This window comes from Paramisgurnus dabryanus, chromosome 13, assembly GCF_030506205.2.
Source record: "Paramisgurnus dabryanus chromosome 13, PD_genome_1.1, whole genome shotgun sequence".
Lineage (NCBI taxonomy): Eukaryota > Metazoa > Chordata > Actinopteri > Cypriniformes > Cobitidae > Paramisgurnus > Paramisgurnus dabryanus.
In genome coordinates this window covers 17,082,139-17,104,257 of record NC_133349.1, presented here as the reverse complement: position 1 = coordinate 17,104,257, position 22,119 = coordinate 17,082,139, and the positions used below count along the sequence as shown (strand labels likewise).

Here is a 22,119-nt window from a genome sequence, read left to right as displayed (position 1 = left end):
GTTACAATGGTTGTGGCCAAAAGCAAAGAAATAAAGCAATGACCGAACTCTCATGAAATCTCACCGGATGCGTGCGGTTTTTATGCTAATCCACCCTCAAACCTAAACCTCAACATCTCACAGGATTTAGGCCAGGGGCGTTGCTAGACATAAAGCTCTACTGGGGCACAGGCCCCCCATTTTTTTTTTTACTTTTTCTTGAAAGCCTGTGTGCAAGATACAATTTCCTTTGCTTAACCCACTATTCCAACATTGCAACAAGTACTGGGAAAGACAAACATTTATTTAAAAATATTTAAGTATCATCTTCATATATACATATATACAACATAATTAACATGTCTTAAGGCATAAAATGTTTGGAAATAATGGCTGGAGAGAAAAAAATGTTATGCACATTTGCATTTTACATAACAATGATTAATAACTTCTTTTTAATTTTTAAGAATATTTTCATTTTATGACTACTAAAAAATCTATCTTAGTTACTGCTAACTGATTATGTAATGACCTAGAGCTAGTCAACTAAATATTAATTTCATATCTGAAAATACAGAACAGTATAACACAGTTTTTGTATGTGAACAATGCAATTTCATAGACTATTGACAGAGGTTTTCCTGAAATTTTCCCTCTAATGTTTAAGCCCTGACAGGGTAGGATGTTATGTGTCTTTACTCCCTTAAATTCATCATCTCTCATTTTTCCTTCCCTTTTCCTGCTTTGCACAAAACATTTCTGATTTCCATCACATGCGTCAATGAGATTTTCATTATTATTTAGAAACTTACTTTAGTCTCGCCATGTTTTCATAAACCAACTCAATCGCGTGTACTTTGTATGCGGCTGCGCACGGCAAAACAGTCGCGTGCACGCCTCAATTCATGTCCGCGTCCGCGAACCCATTCATGTCCGTGCGCGGACGCGGACATGAATTGAGGCGTGCACGCGTCAGTGCGACTGTTGCGTCGCTTTTTCAAACGTGAATTGGGTAACTACATTGCAGATCCGTTTTGCCGCGATTGTCTTTGAATAAACTAGTTAACTGCTAAAATGTAAACTTGAGATTTACACAGGGGCACAAAAGATTTACACTGGGGCACGTGCCCCAGTAAAAGGGGTCTAGCGACGCCCCTGATTTAGGCCGTAGCTGTATCCCATCTAACCAGAACCTGTTACAATTACTGAATCTAAGTACTGAGGGTCATCTTGACCAGTACTTCTTATGTAGCTCTTTATTCATTCCAGGTTTGAATTTACTGCAACATTTTAAATGAGTCATTTACTCATGAGCAACAAAACAGTAACACAGTAAGAAAAGTCACTCATATAGTTAGTCTTTATCAGTCTGTATCTCTTTTGTTGATCTATTACCTCCATCTCTGTCCATCTCTAAGCAACACGTTCCATAACAAACACAAAAACAAGAAGGGTAAGGATTGACTAAGAAAGTTTTAGTGGGGGGTCGGGGGATGCCGTTACAGGGTGATAGTAAAAAAACATAGATACGCCTTATGTTTGATATTGGCCAGAGCTCATGATGACAGTTCTATGTCCATTTTTGGACTCTGAGATACTCAACTACTTGTCTCCTTGCACATGAATGTCATAAGTGGCAACTAGTTAATAAACTGGAGAGTTGTATGTTTACATTATCGACTAAGGGGACTGAGATAACAGGTTGAGCTATGTCCGTCTTTTTAGCTTTAGGGCCCATATGATATATATAGGCAGTCTTGTAAGTGCAAATATGGCTAAAGTGACAATGTGTCATTTTATTCCTCCATCTTTAGAGCTTTATAAATAAACAGATACTGAATCAGACAGAGGATTATGGTGTGAAGTGAATGAACAAGCAGAATCTCATCTGACAAATGCAGGCGTTTTTATATGCAGGCTGTTATATCCCTAGTTCATATTTTGGAATTAAAATTAATTTTTAGAACTGTTAAATGACTCCTAAGTTACTGATCAGATGGACTGACAGATGAGTGAGACGCCTCTCATGACCTCAGCTGAAGAATGAACAGAGATAGGCGAATGTGTGGAGAAATTTTTCTTTTTTTTTGCCTGCCATCTGATCATCAACCAACCTCTGACTCCATCACTCCTACACACACAACATTGTCATGGCAACAGACAACATCTTGGAAATAGGAACATGGGAGATTATTCTGGTTTTTATAGCACAGAGTCTACCCAGGATGCATTTTTAGGGAGGGGAGGTAGCAGCTTGGCCAAAATGATGCATTCTACCAACAAACTACACTCTTAGAACGAATGTGTTAAAAACAACACATTAGTGTTGATTATGGGAAAACACACTAAATGCATCATTCTACAGAAATGTCAATTTTTCCTTCCCTAGCCTTTACAGATATATTACATGTGAAAAACACTTTAGGGTTAATTTTTTATATTTTAAAATAAATCAATATGTTATTTGAACAATTACACCTTCTTGAGACATCAATGTAGCAATATTTGATTTTTTAAAATTAATTAGAATTCCAAGCACCACAGAAGTGCTCGTCCCCACAGTCATGTACAGAGGGAAAAGGCTTTATTTTGAGATCAAAAACATCTTCCATTTAAAATACAATAATGTGGCCATAACAATATGATATAAATTACATTTAAAAAAGCTACATAAATATTATAAAATAAATAATGAAAATAGTGGTCCCCTGGAGTTGCATTACTGGTGTTACCGTTTAAAAAAAGCTCTTATTTTTAAATAAAAATCACACTGATGACATCACTTGACTTCCTTCTTTCAATTTCCTGGAGATCTATGAAGAGAAGCCCATGGTAAGTCCACTGTCTCTTTTCAGTTATCAGAAATCTTCTCATTTATCTCATGATTTCATATGAAGCTTTTAGTTTAAGTCACCGGTATGACCTCCTTTATTGTTTGGGAATTGCAAAAAAAACTAGAATACAATGGATTAAACTACTTAATTTAGTAAGTATACAATGATTGACAACATGTGGTTTGATACTTTGCAGCAGCAATTTTGTAAAATGCAGTTTTCATGAAAATTGTCACTGGTGTTACCTTCCTTATGGGTAGTACCAGTGAAGATCAGTAACACCAGTGACTGGTGATTTGTTGTGTCACTGGTTTTACTGTGTTTTTTTTTCTTTCACATTAAATAAAATCTTTCACATGTGACATGATGATAATTTTAAATTAATTGAATTCTGCTACACTTAAGAATTAAGGTTTAAAGCTGAATTAAATTTAAAAAAATCATAAACACTATATAATATTGCTAAAGAAGTAGGTAACACCAGTGCCAAAACAATTGTGTATTGAGTCTTTAAGTACATGCACACAAAAAAATACAAAATCATTAAGCTGTCATTTATGTGTACTCATAAAGTCAAAGAGTAATCTAATAATGTGGTCTAAGTTTAAATGTTAGAAAAGGAAATCAACTTTAAGATATATTGCCAAACCAAAAGTGGACGTTTATGTAGAATGACCCAAATGCGTTGTCCCAGAATCCACCCATCTCTGTGTTATTATTTAAACAACACATTTTGTGTTACTTTAAACACAACTTGTGTTTTATTTTAACACAAAATGACACAAAATGTGTTAAAATTACACATAATGTGTTAACTCAAAAACATGTGTAAAAATTAACAAATCCTTTCAGAGTGTAGTTTAAAATAAGCAGAGCCAGTTTGAGAATATGGAGAACCCATAGGTTGAATTTGGCCAATGTTAATTAATGCTAAGACAAGAGTTCTTGGGTTAAAAACATCACACTGTCAATAGGCCACCCCGTCTGCACACTTTCACTTAGAAGCTGCTTACTGAGCACTCAATGTGCAGTAAGAACACATGCACACGTATCCCACGTGTGTCTAAGTTGGCAAGGCAAGGCAAGGCAATTTTATTTGTATAGCACATTTCATACACACAGATGATTTAAAGTGCTTTACACAGAAATAAATCATTAATTTATAGAGAAAAAAAACAGTAAAAGAGATATTTAAAATCATAATTAAAGCAAGACTTTAAAATAACAATAAAAAGGAAATAACTAGCAAAACCATTCTCACTACTTTCATCCCAGTGGCAGTGAATCTTGGCACTGTCCTGAAGAAAATAACATGCATGAAACAGGACAAAAATATTAAATAAGATTCTGTTGTCACCTCTCATGCATATCTTTTACATAAGCACAACACAATTAAACCAATGGCAAACAGAAAATAATCACCTTTATATTACAACACCTCAATTCTCCAAACTCTACGTTGTGAGCATTGTGTTAGATGATGTGAGTTCATTGAAAGACCTTTATACACTCTTGGATTTGTTTCGCTCCATGAAAAGACCAATATTTATTTAGTTAAATAAGCAACATAGATTTGCGTCTGCGTCATTATGTAGTGACTACTGGGAGATCGTGTGCTTTTGAGGGAATAAACAACTCACTTCTCAAACGTAATGCACATATAGTTTAACACAAATTCAAAGTTTTGGCCAGGGCATTAAATTTCTAATGCAAAATTAGCTATTGACTGCTGCAGTTGTTCTCAATTGGCGCCCTCTTGTGTTGTACCACTGTGTTGCAGTGAAGCCTACAATATAACAATCAAATATTTAATTTTCTTCTGGATTACATGAAAAAGTATGTTGCATGAGTCAAAACTATGCCCACCAACCTTGGGTTTAGATTGCAATAAAAAAACTTTCTTTTCTGCAACCAATATTTAACTGTGCATATATACAGGTGCTGGTCATATAATTAAAATATCATCAAAAAGTTGATTTATTTCACTAATTCCATTCCAAAAGGGAAACTTCTTTATTATATTCATTCATTACACACAGACTGATATATTTCAAATGTTTATTTCTTTAAATTTTGATGATATAACTAAGAACAAATGTTAAAACACACTAAATGCATTGTCCCAGAATCCCAGTTATCATTGAAACAACACATTTTAACACAAAATCAGCACAAAATGACACATAATGTGTTAAAAGCTTTACACACAAAGATGTATAAATCCTTTCTAAGAGTGTGAAAACTAATGTAAATCCCAAATTCTGTATATCAGAAAATTTTAATATTACTTAAAGCCAATACAAAGAAAGGATTTTAAGAAATCAGGTCCAACTAAAAAGTATAAACATGAAAAAGTATGAGCATGTACAGCCCTCAATACTTAGTTGGGGCTCCTTTTGCCTTAATTACTGCAGCAATGCGGCGTGGCATGGAGTCGGTCAGTCTGTGGCACTGCTCGGGTGTTATGAGAGCCCAGGTTGCCCTGATAGTGGCCTTCAGCTCTTCTGCATGGTTGGGCCTGACATATTGCATCTTCCTCTTCACAATTCACAATAAGGTCAGACGAGTTTGCTGGCTAATTAAGAACAGGGATACCATGGTCCTTAAATCAGGTAATGGGAGCTTTGGCACTGTGTGCAGGTGCCAACACCTGTTGGAAAATGAAATCTGCATCTCCATGTTCATACTTTTCAGTTGGCCAAGATTTCTAAAAATCCTTTCTTTGTATTGGTTTTAAGTAATATTCTAATTTTATGAGATACTGAATTTGGGATTTTGGAATAAACATTTGAAATATATCAGTCTGTGTGTAATGAATGAAAATAATAAACAAGTTTCACTTTTTGCATGGAATTAGTGAAATAAATCAACTTTTTGATGATATTCTAATTATATGACCAGCACCTGTATGTCATATAAATTTGGCATTTAAAGGTTACTGACCTATCCAGTCACGACAGACTGACCTACTTACAGTTTGCTAAATCAGAGTGCGATCTGACACCAGTATGACTCCTCTCGTGTCCCTGAGGTAACTGCTCTGGTCTGACAGCATTGCAAACATGCACTTCGTAAAAAAATCTAACATTAGACAACATTTTCACCTTTACTCTGCATTTGACTTTAAATAAATGTCTTGATATCATGTTTGGTAACAACATTTTTATTAAAACAGTGTCAATACAAAAAAAGCAAGTGTGCTCACAAAAGTCATGTTCATGCACCAGCATATAGTAATACCGTTAAATCAAATGCATTGGTTACATGCTTCAAAACATTGGTAAAGCCTGTTAAACTTAACTTAACAAGCTGCAGCATACACTTACTTCAAGTATTATGCTTATAATAAAAAGCTTTCCATATGTACACTTTTGCAAACTCACGGTCCATACTTTTTATGACAGTATTACCCCAATAACACTGTGTGCTGCTCTACTATCATACTTAACATTTCATGTGGTAATCAGCTGCGTGTTCTTGTGCAAGAGCAGAGTACAGAACAAAAAAGCAGACTAGATGTTCAATCACAGAGTTATGGTTTTAAACTGACCAACAACACTGACCAAAGGAGGGAAGAAGTGAGAAATTCTAATCTCATGTAATGCATGACTCGAAAAATGTAACACGTGCAACATTGAAATCTATTAAATGACTTTGGAAACACAATCCAGAAAATGCAAATCCTTCAGATTCACAATTCCTTCAGCATACAAGCGTTTGTGTGCGTTTCATTTCTGGTACGTTTTGTCGCTTCAACCTTTACTGAACCTCATGTTGTTTCTCTTACATGAAGGTCCAGCAAATCTGCACAAATCAATGGAAATCAAATTTATGCAATGGCCAGAAGCATTACAAACTTTAAAAAAATGGACGAGGTAAGATTGACATGAAAGTAACAGAGAATATTTTGTTATTGTTAATAATACAAATAAAAATGACAATTAAGGATAATCTGGAAAGCTCTGCCTTACTGTGCAAGACTTTATATCTACTAACTTGAAGACGACAAAAATATACTTCAAAGCTCATTTAACAGAATTTTTACAGAATGTAACCATGTTTCTACGATTATTAAACAAAGATATGAAAAACATCATCTACTAAAGGCATGATTTACACAAAAAACTTTTAAGATAAAGAAAAAGAACTAACTGTAACGTAGTACTAATTTAAACATATTTTGTGTGTGTGTATATTAAAAACTGCAACAAAATCCAAACTTCTGCTGCTTTTTACCTTCTCCATAAACTCCGTTACCACAAAACCAACAAATCCAAAAATGAACTATAATAAAACTTCATTCTTTCATACTCATTTTATCTCACCATTCCAAAATGACCTTTGTATTATTTAGCAGTTTCATTAAAACGATACAACATAAAAGCAGATTTTGGCAATTTTTAACCTTACATTCTTCCCTTTAAGTCTCTCCACAGTGCAAAATGTGCTAAAAATATATAGGTACATTTGAACAGTGTGCAGGTTCCAGTCTTAAATATTGTTTTGGGTCTGTTTTAGGCTTAGCACTTCTTTCTCCATTTGGCCTAACTGCCACATACAGTACAGCATAACAGTGGCAACAAACACCACTTATACTGCGATTTCAAGATTACCCCTTCAAAGGCAGCTGCCTTGAATATGTGAAAATAAAAATGAACATAAATACATACAGATTAATACATTCCACTGATATTGGTTTTGCTGTGCTGATATTGCTGATAATGCATCAACAAGATTGTGCACAAGATTAGCATTGTAACAGAGTGCATGTGAAATGAAAAGTATGTTTAGTCCTACTGTCCACCAATGACATGTGGGTTAAACTGCACTATGATGATCGTGATATCATCTCTGTACATGCGAGCGAGTTCTTCCGGCAAGCTTAGCATCTTTGACAACCTCTCGTGATCCGCCATCCCAAACTCATTACTGCCCACGGCATGCCGAATCAGATGCGTAGCTGAAATCTGATCCACAAACGTGGAGGAGATGCGAGCTTTCCTCTCCTGCAACAATCCTTGCATCTGGCCCAGGGTCACTTTAAAGCCCCCGACGTTGACCGGTAGCTGCTGATGTACTCCAGTGAGATGCTCACCCACGAGCCGAACCACTTCCTGCCTATGTAGCGTTTCCCACAGCCCATCTGAGCCTAGGACCAGGAAACGGTCCTGCGGACGGAGGCGATGCCGAGTGATCTCTGGTTCTGCTGTAAGGTAGGGTGGCGTGTGGTAGTTGGGGGGAATGAATTTGGCATGCTCATTCTCGTGGAGCTGGTCTGGACTTGACTCGAGAACGCGGCGCTGCAGCTCGATGCTCCACTTGAATTTAACATCTCCAAAGGCGCGAAAGGGCATGAGCAGCCCCAACAGCCGATCCTGCTTCACCACGGTCTTTGCCTCGGAACGCGGGTGCTCGGCCCGCACCCGACGCACTTCGGACTCGTTCTGCGCATTGTGATCATTGGTGAGCGTAAGTGCCGAGAAGGATCCATCAGGTTCTTGTACACCCAGCACTGCACGCCCATCTCCGGTGTTGGCCACGTGCAGTTCATTGCCATCTACATGCGCAACGCATGCAGTAGCTCCCGAGAATGCCACGCGAAGTACCCAGTAATGCAAGAACGCATTAGGATCACCAACCTGCGCTTCTAGAGATATGTCATTATCCAGCCTTTTAAAAGCGCTCACGAGTGCTTCGGCAACGTCAGGTTGCTCTCCAGGAACGCTCAGATCCAGAAGTTCCTGCCAATACGTGCGCAAGCTGGAAAAGTAAAGCCGTGAGGCTTCATTGCTGAAGTAATCGTTGGGATGCTTGTGCCACTGCAGGATCGGATGAAGAGGCCGACCGTTCTCCACCGCATTCTCCAGCTCCACCAACGTCTCATGAGGTAGCAACGAAACAGCTATGTAGTAAAAAAGCCGTTCGCTGAGCGCCTGTGCACAGGCACAGCCGGCGTGGCCATCAAACACGCCAAACAGCATGCCGCGTGTCTGCAGGCACGTCGCTGCACTTCGCCGGTCCTCGATGGGTGCGTTTGCAGGTAACTGGTTGCTGTCAAAGCCCATGATTGAACTGAGGTTTTTGCCATCAAATTCAGGAACTTTGAAGCTGTACTCATTCGCCTTTAAGATGCTGTCAACCTGGGGTGGGGTCAGGTAGTAGGTGTGCCACACGGCTGAAGCCCTGTAGCCGCGTGAATGATGAAAACCGTATGGCCGAGTTGCACTGGTGCAGGATACAGGAGACTGGCAGGAGTTTTGGCATGTAATGGCGGGTATCAAAATCCGACCAAATTGTCTGCCATGGGCGATCCTGAACAGTTGGGAGGTTGCAGCCATGATAATTAGACCTGTAGGTAAACATAGTTCAATTACAAAAAAATCATGCATAGTGTTTATACACAAATAACAACTCCAGAAGTCCAATCTTCAATATAGTTTAATGAAACTGTCCTTCAAGGATTATCAATTTCTTGGGTCCTCACTTAAGACTTATGTAACTTGATTTAAAGTCATGGAAAATTCATTCCGTTCAGGATGGGAGAGCAACCAATTGCTATTAATAGTCCCATACCGACACGACTACATTCTTGTACATGCTGTCCCGTTGACTTGTAACTGCATCAGTATCACTTACCCATTACGTTACATAAACGAAATTGTAATTTGTTGTTTTTAATAAATGTTTATAGTTGCGAATAAAGCCTTTGCACAGTATACACAACACTAGTTAAGACGAAAACGCCCTCAAGCTGGTTTACATAAGAGCAAGCTATGTGTACAACCAGCATGCATGCAGCTCAAACGAAGACGCTGTCATAGCGCGAAACGTTACATGCATTAAACAGTGGCATCAAAACATTTAACAACGAATAAAAATTGTGATTTATAGATTAAACGGCAGTTGCAGATAATGCTGCAAAAGGAGACTCGATGGAGTGCTACGCCCCGTCCACATCGACCAACATACTATCTGCAAAGTTGCCATATTGTTTACTAGCTTGGGCTTGGTAAGATAAGTTAAGAGAAATCGTGTGCAGTGACTGCATCTAAAAAAATGTAGATGTAGTTAAAGTGGTAAATACCACACAGTATCTGGGCTCATCGCTGCTTTACTGCGTGTTGCTACAGTGCACGCTACTGCGTGCACAATGCTTGCGATATTTTGTAATAACTGTCTTTTATCGACGTACATCACATATGGTAGTATTTAGAGTCAAACGATAAATAAGGATCTTACCTGAATATCTTTGCAAGTAATAATGTGATGTTTGATCAGGCTACATTAGTTCATATACACCCACCCCGCCCGCATCCTGCAAGACTGCCTCGCTTCACAGTACTACAGAATAGACTGGAGTCCAGAGCAGCTGCTGATTGGTGCGCTTACGTAGCTGTTACGTCGTTGTCATCAGATATTTATTTAGCCTTTCTTGTTCCGGTGTATAACCAAGCAAAGAATTTGGTTAAAAAAGACCACTTGTTTTTCTTATACGTACACCGAAAGCTAAACCTGTCAACGAGCAGATTTTTTTACCATTAGGTAGAGACCTTTTACACGCACAGAGTAAAATATAAGCGTCTTGTAAAATGTAATGTAACGTAAGCCATATATTAGGAATCTTTGTATACATCGTGCTTAAAAGGAGCACTTAAGAAAATGCCTGTTTTCATTGTACACATTTACACAAAAATAATACTGTTATGCCATCAAGGCCCAGATTTATATCGAGTGTTTTTCCCAGAACAAGCTTAAACAAGGATTAACTCCACCCCCTTACAAAACTTACCTGGAAACGACTTTCTCTTTCGTGTCGCACTATTTCTGGAGAAATGCAAAAATTAGTCAGGAAATTGGAGAACAGCCACTTTAAATTATTTCTAGAACCATAGCTATTTCTAAATTTAGAAGAAAAGCGCCACTGAATTCAGAAAGTGAAAATACAATTCTGATAGTTTTTGCGTTTGTAAAAGGTGAGAATGGATTCACTATCTGAAGAAGACCTAACCTGCCCCGTGTGCTATGAAATCTTCAAGGATCCTGTTTTTTTGTCTTGTGGTCACAATGTCTGTAAGGAATGTCTTCAGAAGTTCTGGAAAACAAAGATTGATCAGCAGTGTCCCATCTGCAGGAGAAGATCCTCGAAAGACGACCCTCCTGGTAATCTTGTGTTGAAAAACATATGCGAGTCGTTCTCACAGAAGAGAAATCAAGAAACATCAGTGTCCTGTAGTGTACACAATGAAAAATTCAAACTTTTTTGCCTGGAAGATAAAGAGTTTGTTTGTTTAGTGTGTAGAGATTCACAAACACATGCCAATCACACATTTCGCCCCATCAGTGAAATAGTTTTATCATCCAAGGTAAGACCATTTATTCTTTTCATGTGTTAGCCACTACCAAACATTTTTGTTTATGAAAGAACAATGTTAATTTTGCTCACGCTATATGCATAATGTGTGTGTATATATATATATATATATATATATATAAAATTCTAGGAGGAACTCATGGTTGCACTGAAAACCTTACAAAACAAACTTAACCAGGCAGAAGAGAATAAAGAAGAGTATGATTACACAGCTTTTCACATCAAGGTGAATATTTATATATACATATTATTGAGTCACCTGACCTACACATCTGATCATGGAAAGAAATGTGGAACTGCAGAGGTGATTTAACCGAACTTCATTTATTTTTGTGGATTTCCTAGGATCAGTTTGAACACACTGAGAAACAAATCAAAGAGGAGTTTAAGAAGCTTCGTCAGTTTCTCATTGACGAGGAAGAAGCTACAATCAGTGCACTGAGGAAAGAGGAAGATCAGAAGAGTCAGATGATAAAAAAGAAGCTTGAGAAGATAAACATGGAGATCTTAGCTCTATCAGACATAATAAAAGACACAGAGGAGATAATGAAAGACAACGACATCTCATTTCTAAATGTGAGAACTCGTGGATTTCTTAGCTTCTGTGCATACCCATCCAAACTGCTTTCTTATTCAGTGGGACTGCAGTTAACATCAATGGTTCATGTGTTTTTATTTAAATGTACATTTTTATAAATATATTTTTTTGCTCTATATATTTTTCAGAACTTTAAAGCCACATTGAAAAGGTAAGTGATTCATCTCATTGTTTATAGTTCTTGACTCGAACCCTTCACAGAATTGACTGCTGAATGTTATTTCAGAGCACAGATGTCACCTCCTTCCTCGGAGATGGTTTCTGGAGAATTGATAAATGTGGCAGATTACCTGGGCAACCTGGGATTCAGAGTTTGGAAAAAGATGCAACAAATTATCCAATATAGTGAGTTTTAAAGGGCTAAAATCTTACAATCATTGGATCCATTTAAATACCCAAAAAATAGATAAAAAGTACTACAATCATTTAAAGTTTGTAGCAATTATTTAATTTCTAATTCTAGTTTTAGGTAATGCTTTAATAAAAATCCTCATAAATATTTATTAACAAAATTATTTAGCTCAATTGATTTAAATGTGACCCTGTCTGTGAAATCCATTCTAAAGTCTCATAATCTAATTTATGATATTAATTGCATTAAAGTTTGATTTCACTCATTGATTTCACTCTTTGACATGACCTTACTCAGTCAATATTAACGATATCAGTTACACATCTCACCTGGATTACTGTAATTCATTGTATTTTGGAGTCTCTCAATCTGCAGTTTCTCGTCTTCAGTTAGTCCAAAACTGCTGCTGCTAGACTATTCAAAAGGGAGCGCAAGTATGACCACGTTACACCCATTTTAATTTCTCTACATTGGCTTCCTGTCAAATACAGGATTTATTTTAAAGGTGGGGTGTATTATCTCAGAAAGCCGTTGACATTTGAAATCACCTAAACAAAGATGCCCATACCAGATACAATAGAATCTGGACCTTCTTTTGATAGACCCTGCTCCCAAAGTGTTTTTCAAAACTCATGCACCCCCGCCTTTAAAGTTTTATTGTTTGTTTACAAAGCCCTTAACTTTCATGTCCCCAATACTTAACTGATCTACTGACACCATATCAAGATCTTTAAGATCCTGTGATTGATGGTTTTTCCCTGTTCCCAGATCCAGACTCAAAAACCGGGGGAGTCATGCGTTTGCCATTGCTTCCCCTTGATATCAGGGCTGCACCCTCTATCGCAGTTTATAAAACTAAACTTAAAACTTTCTTATTTTCTATAAATGGTTTTTAATTGTTTCCAATTTTATGGTTGTTTTCTTTTTTATTTGGGGTTCTCCGAAAAATGCCAATATACACTAATAATACGTGGCCGATAACCATTCTATATGATATTATTCACAGCTATTTCATGTACTATGGCTTTTGATCAGTAAGTCCTTATCGATCTGAAATCACTGTTAGTTTAAGTCGTTTATAACATGCATTTGAAAAAGCAACACTCGTCAAACAGAATCATTATACATTTTCTTTATTATCATGAAGTACCTGAAAAGGTTTGAAGAACAGCAATATAAATATATCCTTAAGCCATTTCCTGGAGCTGCGTGTCATAGCCATAGATTAAAAGCAATAAAAGCTAGATGTCTCCGTAATTCATTAAGAAGCATAGCAAGCATCATCGGCCGATATATGGGAGCATCCCTACTTTTTATTTATTAAATTCTTATGCTATGTACATCACTTTGGTTTGCCTTGGCAGTTTTTCAATGTGCTTTATAAATAAACATTGATTGATTACAGAATGTTCTTCACATTATGTAGGTTGATTTACATTAAACAGTAAAACACACAAAAAGACTAGATGGGTTTTAACAGACAGGATCACAGATGCACAGTACCGTAAGTTTGTAGTCACTTATTCTTAGTTTATATTTTCCACATTAGAGAATAATAGCAAACTCATTAAAACAATGGCATAACACAAATGTAACTGGGAATTATGTTGTTACTAAAAACATGTTCAGTGTGTCACAGTTCCTGTCTGTGTCTTTTTTTGTTCACATATCAGCTCCTGTGATTCTGGACCCCAACACTGCATTTCCAGAACTCATCCTGTCTGATGATCTGACAAGTCTGAAGAAGGACAGCACAGCAGATTCACAATTTCCTTATAATCCAGAAAGATTTGAAAACTGTGCCTGTGTCTTGGGTTCAGAGGGGTATACCTCAGGATCACACGTCTGGGATGTTGAAGTTGGGGACAACTCAAATTGGGTTCTTGGAATAACCACAGAATCAAACCCAAGGAATACAGACTTTTTTAAAAACAATGTCTGGTGTGTATGGCACAGAAATGTCAAATATTTTTCAGATTCCCCAGGGAAACCCCCAACTCCCTTAACTGTTGAAGAGAAGCTAGAGAGGGTGAGAGTGCAGCTGGATTGGGACAGAACAGAAGTGTCATTCTGTGATCCTGTAAATAACCGATGTTTATGCACATTGACAACCAACTTCACAGAGAAAGTGTTTCCATTCTTTTATAATTATAATGCAAACTCTCCTCTTAAGATATTACCAATTCAAGTAGTTGTAAAAACTTAACCCTAAAAATTTAATTAAATTACAATCTAAAAGAAATCACACATGAATGAAACTGATTTGGCCAATTGATGTGCACAGTAGAAGTCATCCTAGCTGTTCCGGTGTGATTTCGTCTGATCTTCAGACTTGAATTCATTTGTGAACTTACCAAAGTCAAATAAATCTGATTCTTCTGTATTCCGAATATTTGATTGTTTTATTACGAAGTGTTCCCTAGTATCAAGTAGTGTATATACCAGCTGTTGCTCCTAGTCAGTCTTCACCTCTCTGTCTTCACTGTCTATAGCTGACAGAATACTGACCAGAACCAAAAAATCTGAGGTTATCACTCCAGTTCTTACAAAGGCTTCCAGTTACAGTTAGAATAGATTTTAAAGTATTATTACTCATTTATAAATTACTTAGGTCCACTGTGTAGATTTTTAGCTCACACTTCGAAATGCATAGAGAAGCTATAGTAGCTGCCACAGGACAAACATTTCATCATCTAAGACACCGTAGTGACAAAACAGTTTGTCTGTTTACAGCTACTGATAACATGGTGGCGCAAAATGGCAACTTGTAAGGGGACCTGTTGTGTATGGGCCCTGTCCCAAATGACGCACTTCATGTGGACTTTCGGTCTCGTGGCCTTAAACTGTGCATGCTTGCTTAGTCTACGAGTCCGTAGGGTGTCCCATCTGTCATTTTTAGGCTCCGAAGTGTGCTCATCAGCGCCCCTTTTGAACCCTTGATGCGGTCTTCGCTCGAGTCTGTCTCAAAATACAACTTCGGTGCACCCTCTTGGACTCGCGTGAAGGGTCCCTAGGGTTGCACTACATGATGTCATCAAAGTGTGGACTCTGAGGAGGTCCACAAGTCCGGGGTGTGCCATTTGGGACAGGGCCTATGTAAATAAAACAGCTCATTCTAAGGTAATGAAAACAATACAGTTCATTGAAGTTTTTTTTACATTATTTTTATATAAAATGTGCTATATAAATAATTTTGGTCTGTAACTTTTCAAATAAAGATGTGTTTCTAATCTTAACGACCCTTTGTCACTTTCTGACTATAATATTCCTCAGAGCTCTGTACCAATTGGTGACGATCACCCAGCCCCACCTTCATCACATCACATTCAGAAGCTCACAATCTTTTCATAAACTAATTCATTCAGTATGCTATGTGGTGACATGCAGCTTTAAAGTTGGTAGTCCACCACGCCAATAAAAAAAGAATAAGAAGTGTTAAAAAACTGGAAAATTTAAATGTATTCATATAAAAATGCTTCAGATAGAGAGTGCTGGTTTATAACATTATTATTAATTGTTTGTTATTACAGTGGCTTTGTTATTACTGTAAAGGTTTCTATTTATAGTTTGTGATGTGAATACTGATAAAGAGCCTCATCTGATGCAGAGATATCCTCTAATGCAAATGTTAACTCTCTGATCTTATCTGCTTGATGCTGTCAGTGTTATATTTACAGTACAATTATGGACAGTGAATTAAAATATTTGGAACAAACCTTCACGCACTGGAAATATCTATTTTTCATAGATTGATAAACTTAACTTTAGGAAGATTCAGGTCAGACAGTGAAAGAAATAGGCATTACCGGAATGCCACATCATCACATTGTGGGATTCACAGTGATTTAGCATAACATTAGAAATGTATTTATAGACATTTACAAAATGTGTATTTTCCTCAACCTCCTCTTACCTTTTAATGACAGGTAGATGTTTAGAAGAGTCAATGGCAATTTCTGCCACAACAAATGCTTACATATTAAATGCAGACATATTTTTTTCAATTTATAGGAGTTAAAATGTAATTGTCAAAATTAGTTTTGTGGTTTCAGAGTGATAAAGAGCAGTTAGCTTAAAATAAATCATTAAGCTGCCATGAAGGAAAATCTCTTCAGGGGCCCAGACCCCCTATGGGGCCATTCACTACACCATTTTTAATTAAAAATAAGAAGATCTTTATGCAGTTTGGCTATTCATTTACACAAATGAAAAGTTTTGGGGTCCTGAAAACTCATGGAGACAGGTTTCAAAGTGCAAAGTTTAATCAAAACTGCTTGATGCTTTCATTGTATTGATTGTTTACATTTATCACTCTTTAGAAGGATGTGCAAAGGCATGCAATATTTCTTTACAATGTAACATCACCATCTGGCATCTACTGGACTGGTACTCGTAATATAGCGTTTTTAGTCATTGTCATGGGCCTAAATGTGAATCTTTTTGTCAACATTGTAGTGTGTACATAAAGTGCTTAGAATTTTTGACCCTAGAGATGTGGTAACATCTATACTTATTTACAATCTTCATAAAGAAATCTAAATGTCTGTCTAAATGGTTCTTTAAAGCACCTAACATCTGAAGAACCTTTCTGTTTCAAAAAGACTCTTTAAGGTAAAAAAAGTTCTTCAGATTATAAAAATGTATGAAATGTATGAAGGAAATGGTTCTTTAAAGGACCTTTGCCTAAATGGTTTATTGAGGAACCAAAAAAGGTTCTCGCCTGTGAAGAACCTTTTAAGCATCCTTCTTTTAAAGAGTTTATCTCCAGCTGGTTTTAACCCTGTGCTATTGAAGCCATTTGGATGACATTGTTATTCAACTCAGGCTTAGTGAATTTTTACATTATAGGGCAGGACTTGTAAGATTTAAACACCTTTAGTTCTTACGGAGCTACTGAAGAACTAATAAAACTAATTGAAGCCCATTCTAAAAGAATACTTAATATTGTCAAACTTAATATTGAAGACACACTCCCAAGCGATTGTTTGTAAATGTGTGTAAAAGAATTCACAAAGTGAGATTGGGCTTGTCACATGCAAACATTTGTGATACAATGGATAGGTGCAAATCCTAGGTGTGGCTTGGTTATGCTAACAAACCTTTATGTAATTTACATGGGTGACATACATCAAGTCAGGCTCCATAGCTCAGTGGTTAGAGCACTGGTCTTGTAAACCAGGGGTCGCGAGTTCAATTCTCGCTGGGGCCTAGAAAATGTATTTTAAAAACAGACAATGTGTTGACAATGAATTTGAATTGAGCACACTTCTATGGACTGAATACCACAGAAAAATCTGTGTTGATGTCAATGTACTTAGATAAGTAACTCAGATAGGTTCATAGATACCAAGAAAGAAACAATATCCTTTTTTTACTTCACAGTTTAAGTGAAACTCATAGATGAACATACTGGAAAACTCAAAGAGGTTTTGTTGTAAGCGGTTTCTATTTTGGCTAAGTAGGAGTTCCTCCTGTAGCCACCAGATGGTGCTTTAAAAAGAAAAGGTCACAATTTCTATGTGGAGTTTCGAGAACATATCATTTAAATGCGTTCATTGTTCACACACAATTTTGAAATTAAGTTCAAACTACTTGTATGTACAGTGAACTATGAGATGCTTAATCTATTTGAAATCTGGGATAAATGTCTTTAAAAGTAAAATACAGTTACATAAACTGATAATTGTAAAAGGGAATTATCTCATTTCAATTCAAAAAGTAGATCTGATTAGCCCTAACTAATTGCTAGTTGGTCAGACTAGTTCTTTAGACACAGTCTTAACTTACCTATGTTTATGCAACTGGGCCCTATATCCTTGAACTATAGGACGTCAATTGACATTGTTGGTCAGACTTTTTGTGTGTAAAAAACAAAGCAACAAAAGTAGTTTATAAACAATTCAATGCAATCTAAATTTACTCAAAAGCAGCAAAAATCTCTGATCAGAATTAAATCAGTCTGATTTGAGAACTGAGTAATTTTAGGCCCTGGTTTCAACAAAATTTTACGTTTTGATGTATGCATGTTCTTGCTCAAAAATTACATCTTTACCAGCCGTGGTATATAATATTACAATATTGTGTTGTGTTGGTATATTACATTATATATTTTAACATTGCTGTTCAATAATACCATACACTGTAAAAAAATTCCAGCTGGGTTGCCGGTAATTTACCGTAGATTTAAATGTATGTTTTTTACTGGCAATATTTTGTTCAAAGTTAAATGAACATTAAACATTTACAAGTCTTTGTCTTTACAGAGTAAAACTAAAAAACAGCATCAAGAACAACATTCTGGGAAACAAAATCTGAAGCAAAAAACAGAAAAAGGTTGATGATGATTTCTGGTTCCCAGAATGCTTTGCATGAGGCTGTTATTGTAAAGTTTTATTCTGTAAAGATAAAGACTTGTTAATATTTAAAATTTATTTAACTTTGAACAAACTCTTGCCAGTAAATAACATAAATGTTAATCTACGGTAAATTACCGGCAACCCAGCTGCAATAACATTGTAATTTCTACTGATTTTGTTTTACAGTGTATGCTTACTTGGTTTTAAACCAATTATTATATTATATGGTAATTTTTCACCAAAAAATATCAGATTACTTTATCATCATTTATTAATAAAAATAAATTCATTTATTTTTTTCAAAAAAAGGGTTGTTTTTTCTCGTGTGTCATCTTATGGAATAAGTGTCTCATCACACCCATGATTATTAGTGTACATTTTACTGTATTCAGTTCTTATTTGTGATGCTTGAATGCACAAATACAATAAAAGTGCAAGAGTGTAAGAGTGATAAAAATCTATTAATCGAAATTCTAACTAACAAGTACATCAAGAGAAGGATATCAGAAACTCCACCCTCTTAACCTACCAGGAAGTTACTTATCTCTCTTTTGTGCCACGCAGATTATTGTTTCTGGATAAAATTTGTAGAACAGAAGAAAAGTGTTTATTGAGAGGTGGATTTTTGGGAAGTGGATTTGTAAATGGAGTAGAAACTATTAAAACTAATTTAAACTATTTAAGGTTATTTACTTTTAAACTAAAGTTAAGAAAGTGAAATTTTGTTTACTTGAGCTGTTGTGAAAAGTGAGAATGGATTCACTATCTGAAGAAGACCTTACTTGCCCTGTGTGCTATGAAATCTTCAAGGATCCTGTTTTTTTGTCGTGTGGTCACAATGTCTGTAAGGAATGTCTTCAGCAGTTCTGGAAAACAAAGAATACTCAGCAATGTCCCATCTGCAGGAGAAGATCCTCGAAAGATGAACCTCCTGGTAATCTTGTGTTGAAAAACATATGCGAGTCGTTCTCTCTAAAAATTAGTCAAAGAACATCATCGGGGTCTCAGGAGTCCTGTAGTTTACACAATGAAAAATTGATGCTTTTCTGCCTGGAAGATAAAGAGCCTGTTTGTTTAGTGTGTAGAGATTCACAAAAACATGCTAATCACACATTTCGCCCCATCAGTGAAATAGTTTCATCATACAAGGTAAGACAAGTTTATTACACTTCACCTGTCTGTGTTTTTTGTTGCTCAAAATGTTTACCTTATGTGAATATGAATAACATTATAAATGCATATATGTTTAAATTGATTTTAAGGATTTTATTTCATTTTTAAATTCTAGAGGGAATTAAGTACTGTACTGCAGTCATTGAAAGAAAAGCTTAAATACAGAGAGGAAATGAAAGGAGAATATGATATCACATGTGTTCACACCAAGGTAAATATTTACAGTATAAATGTTTAATGACCAAATACTCAATGTTTTCAACACACCCACCCAATCATGGACGGATATGTGGAACTGAAGAGTTGATTTAACACATTTTTTTATTGTTTTTCCTTTAAATTTTTCCTCATTTGTTTCTATTCAGACTCAGTCTCTGCAAACCGAGACTCTGATAAAAGAGGAATTTAAGAAGCTTCGTCAGTTTCTCATAGATGAGGAAGAAGCTACAATCAATGCACTGAGGAAAGAGGAAGATCAGAAGAGTCAGATGATAAAGGAGAAGCTTGAGAAGATGAACATGGAGATTTCAGCTTTATCAGACATTATTAAAGACACAGAGGAACGGACGAAAACCAATGACATCTTATTTGTAAAAGTGAGATTGCATAATTAACTGTTTTTCTCTCTTGACTTGAGTAGACATCAGTGGTTTCAATATTTTAAATTAATTTAATGAGATATATATACATATGTTTTCTGCTTTATATATTTTTCAGAATTTCAAGGCAACAATAGAAAGGTAAATGAGTCATATCCTGTTACTCGTGACTATAAGTCTTAAAACCACTGTAATATTACTGCAGTATTGACTGCTGAATGTTATTCCAGAGCACAGGTCTCACCTCCTTTGTCAGAGATGGCTTCAGGAACATTGATTAATGTGGCAGATTACCTGGGCAACCTGGCATTCAAAATCTGGAAAAAGATGCAACATCTTATACAATACAGTGAGTGTGTGTACCTGGTAATTATACGGGGACCAAATGTCCACACAAAGATAGGAATACAATAAAATTTGTGACCTTGTGGGGACATTTTGAGGTCCCCATGAGGAAACAAGCTTATAAATGAAACAGAATGATGTTTATTGAAAATCTAAAGTAGCAGAAAGGTTTCTGTGATGGCTGGGGTTTGGGTTAGGGGAAGCAATATAATATACAGTTTGTACAGTATAAAAACCATTACGCCTATATGTCCCCTCAAAACATGGAAACGTGTGTGTGTGTGTGTGTGTGTGTGTGTGCGCCCTATCATACTCTCTATATAACTGTGTGGGAGTTTCTGCTCATCCAGTATGTGTTATATTGACATATAAATGTGGGTGGTCATACGTTAGACAAAATGAATACATATAAAAATGATCATCAATAAGATCTTATTTATAACAATACATTTCAAATGACATGAAATGGAAAATATCCTGATGTTTGTTCTCGTATCAGCTCCTGTGATTCTGGACCCCAACACTGCACATCCAAAACTCATCCTGTCTGATGATCTGTCAAGTCTGAAGAAAGGAATAAGGATAGAATCACCATTTCCACTTTATTCAGAGAGATTCAACAAGTATCCCTGTGTCCTGGGTTCGGAAGGCTTTATATCAGGATCCCACTGGTGGGACATCGAAGTTCATAACCATTCAGATTGGATTATTGGAATAACCACAGAATCAAACCGAAGAAATACAGATTTTTTTATAAATAATGTCTGGTGTATGTGGTACAGGGATGATCAATATTTCTTACAATCCCCAGAGAAACCCACAATAGCTCTTACAGTTCAAAAGAAACTTCAAAGGGTGAGAGTGCAGCTGGATTGGACCAGAGGAAAAGTGTCATTCTGTGATCCTATAACAAACAAATGCCTATGCACATTAACAACCACCTTCACAGAGAAAGTGTTTCCATTCTTTTATAATAGTCATGCAGCCTCCCCATTGAAGATATTGCCAATTAAAGTGTTTGTAACAACAGAACAATGTTAGGGCTCCCATTTGAGATAATAACAGAAAGAGGAGGTCACATGAGACTTGATAGACTTGTTAAAGGAGGTACTACAACAGTCAATACATAAATGAACATGGCAACATAACATAAGTAATACAATATAAGGAAGTTCCTTTGTAATTGTCTGCTTATGAAAAGGACAATAATAAATAAATACTAGACAGTAAATAACTCTTAGATTATGTTCAGAGCAAATAGTAAATAATTTAGAGCTTTTCACTGTGATACTCCTGTCGCTTTATAAGGGGAAAATGTGTAATTAATATATGTATGTATGTAAATTCAAATATATAATTTAGACTCTTTGAACTACACACTCAAGTTGCATAAAGGACAAGTTCGGTATGTTACACTTAAAGCCCTGTTTTCAGATTGTTTATGATGAAATAGAACGGTTTTGACTGAAATTTCGACATATGCGGCTGCCCCGAGAATTTTCGGATGTTTCT

At 36.3% G+C, this 22,119-nt stretch overlaps 3 protein-coding genes and 1 non-coding gene across 4 annotated transcripts; 3 read left to right on the top strand and 1 right to left on the bottom strand.

Annotated features, from left to right (window-relative positions):
• Positions 1-5,943: 5,943 nt before the first annotated feature.
• Positions 5,944-10,192, bottom strand: pdp1 (pyruvate dehydrogenase phosphatase catalytic subunit 1). Its single transcript, XM_065260836.2, has 2 exons — positions 10,053-10,192; positions 5,944-9,162 (listed from the first exon to the last, which is right to left on the bottom strand). Exon 2 carries the CDS (start codon positions 9,149-9,151, stop codon positions 7,607-7,609), a length of 1,545 nt encoding a protein of 514 aa, XP_065116908.1. The 5' UTR covers positions 9,152-9,162; positions 10,053-10,192; the 3' UTR covers positions 5,944-7,606.
• Positions 10,193-10,273: 81 nt separating this feature from the next.
• Positions 10,274-15,781, top strand: LOC135743241 (zinc-binding protein A33-like). The gene is made up of 6 exons (XM_065260837.2): positions 10,274-11,176; positions 11,315-11,410; positions 11,530-11,760; positions 11,911-11,933; positions 12,009-12,127; positions 13,808-15,781. The coding sequence occupies exons 1-6, from the start codon at positions 10,793-10,795 to the stop codon at positions 14,338-14,340; spliced, it is 1,386 nt and encodes a 461-aa protein (XP_065116909.1). The 5' UTR covers positions 10,274-10,792; the 3' UTR covers positions 14,341-15,781.
• Positions 15,782-17,270: 1,489 nt separating this feature from the next.
• trnat-ugu (transfer RNA threonine (anticodon UGU)) lies at positions 17,271-17,343 on the top strand. The gene has a single exon. It is a non-coding gene; the product is annotated as a tRNA-Thr (tRNA).
• Positions 17,344-19,038: 1,695 nt separating this feature from the next.
• On the top strand, positions 19,039-22,026 carry LOC135743237 (nuclear factor 7, ovary-like). The gene is made up of 6 exons (XM_065260834.2): positions 19,039-19,639; positions 19,779-19,874; positions 20,029-20,259; positions 20,381-20,403; positions 20,493-20,611; positions 21,107-22,026. The coding sequence occupies exons 1-6, from the start codon at positions 19,244-19,246 to the stop codon at positions 21,646-21,648; spliced, it is 1,407 nt and encodes a 468-aa protein (XP_065116906.1). The 5' UTR covers positions 19,039-19,243; the 3' UTR covers positions 21,649-22,026.
• The last annotated feature ends 93 nt before the right edge of the window (positions 22,027-22,119 follow it).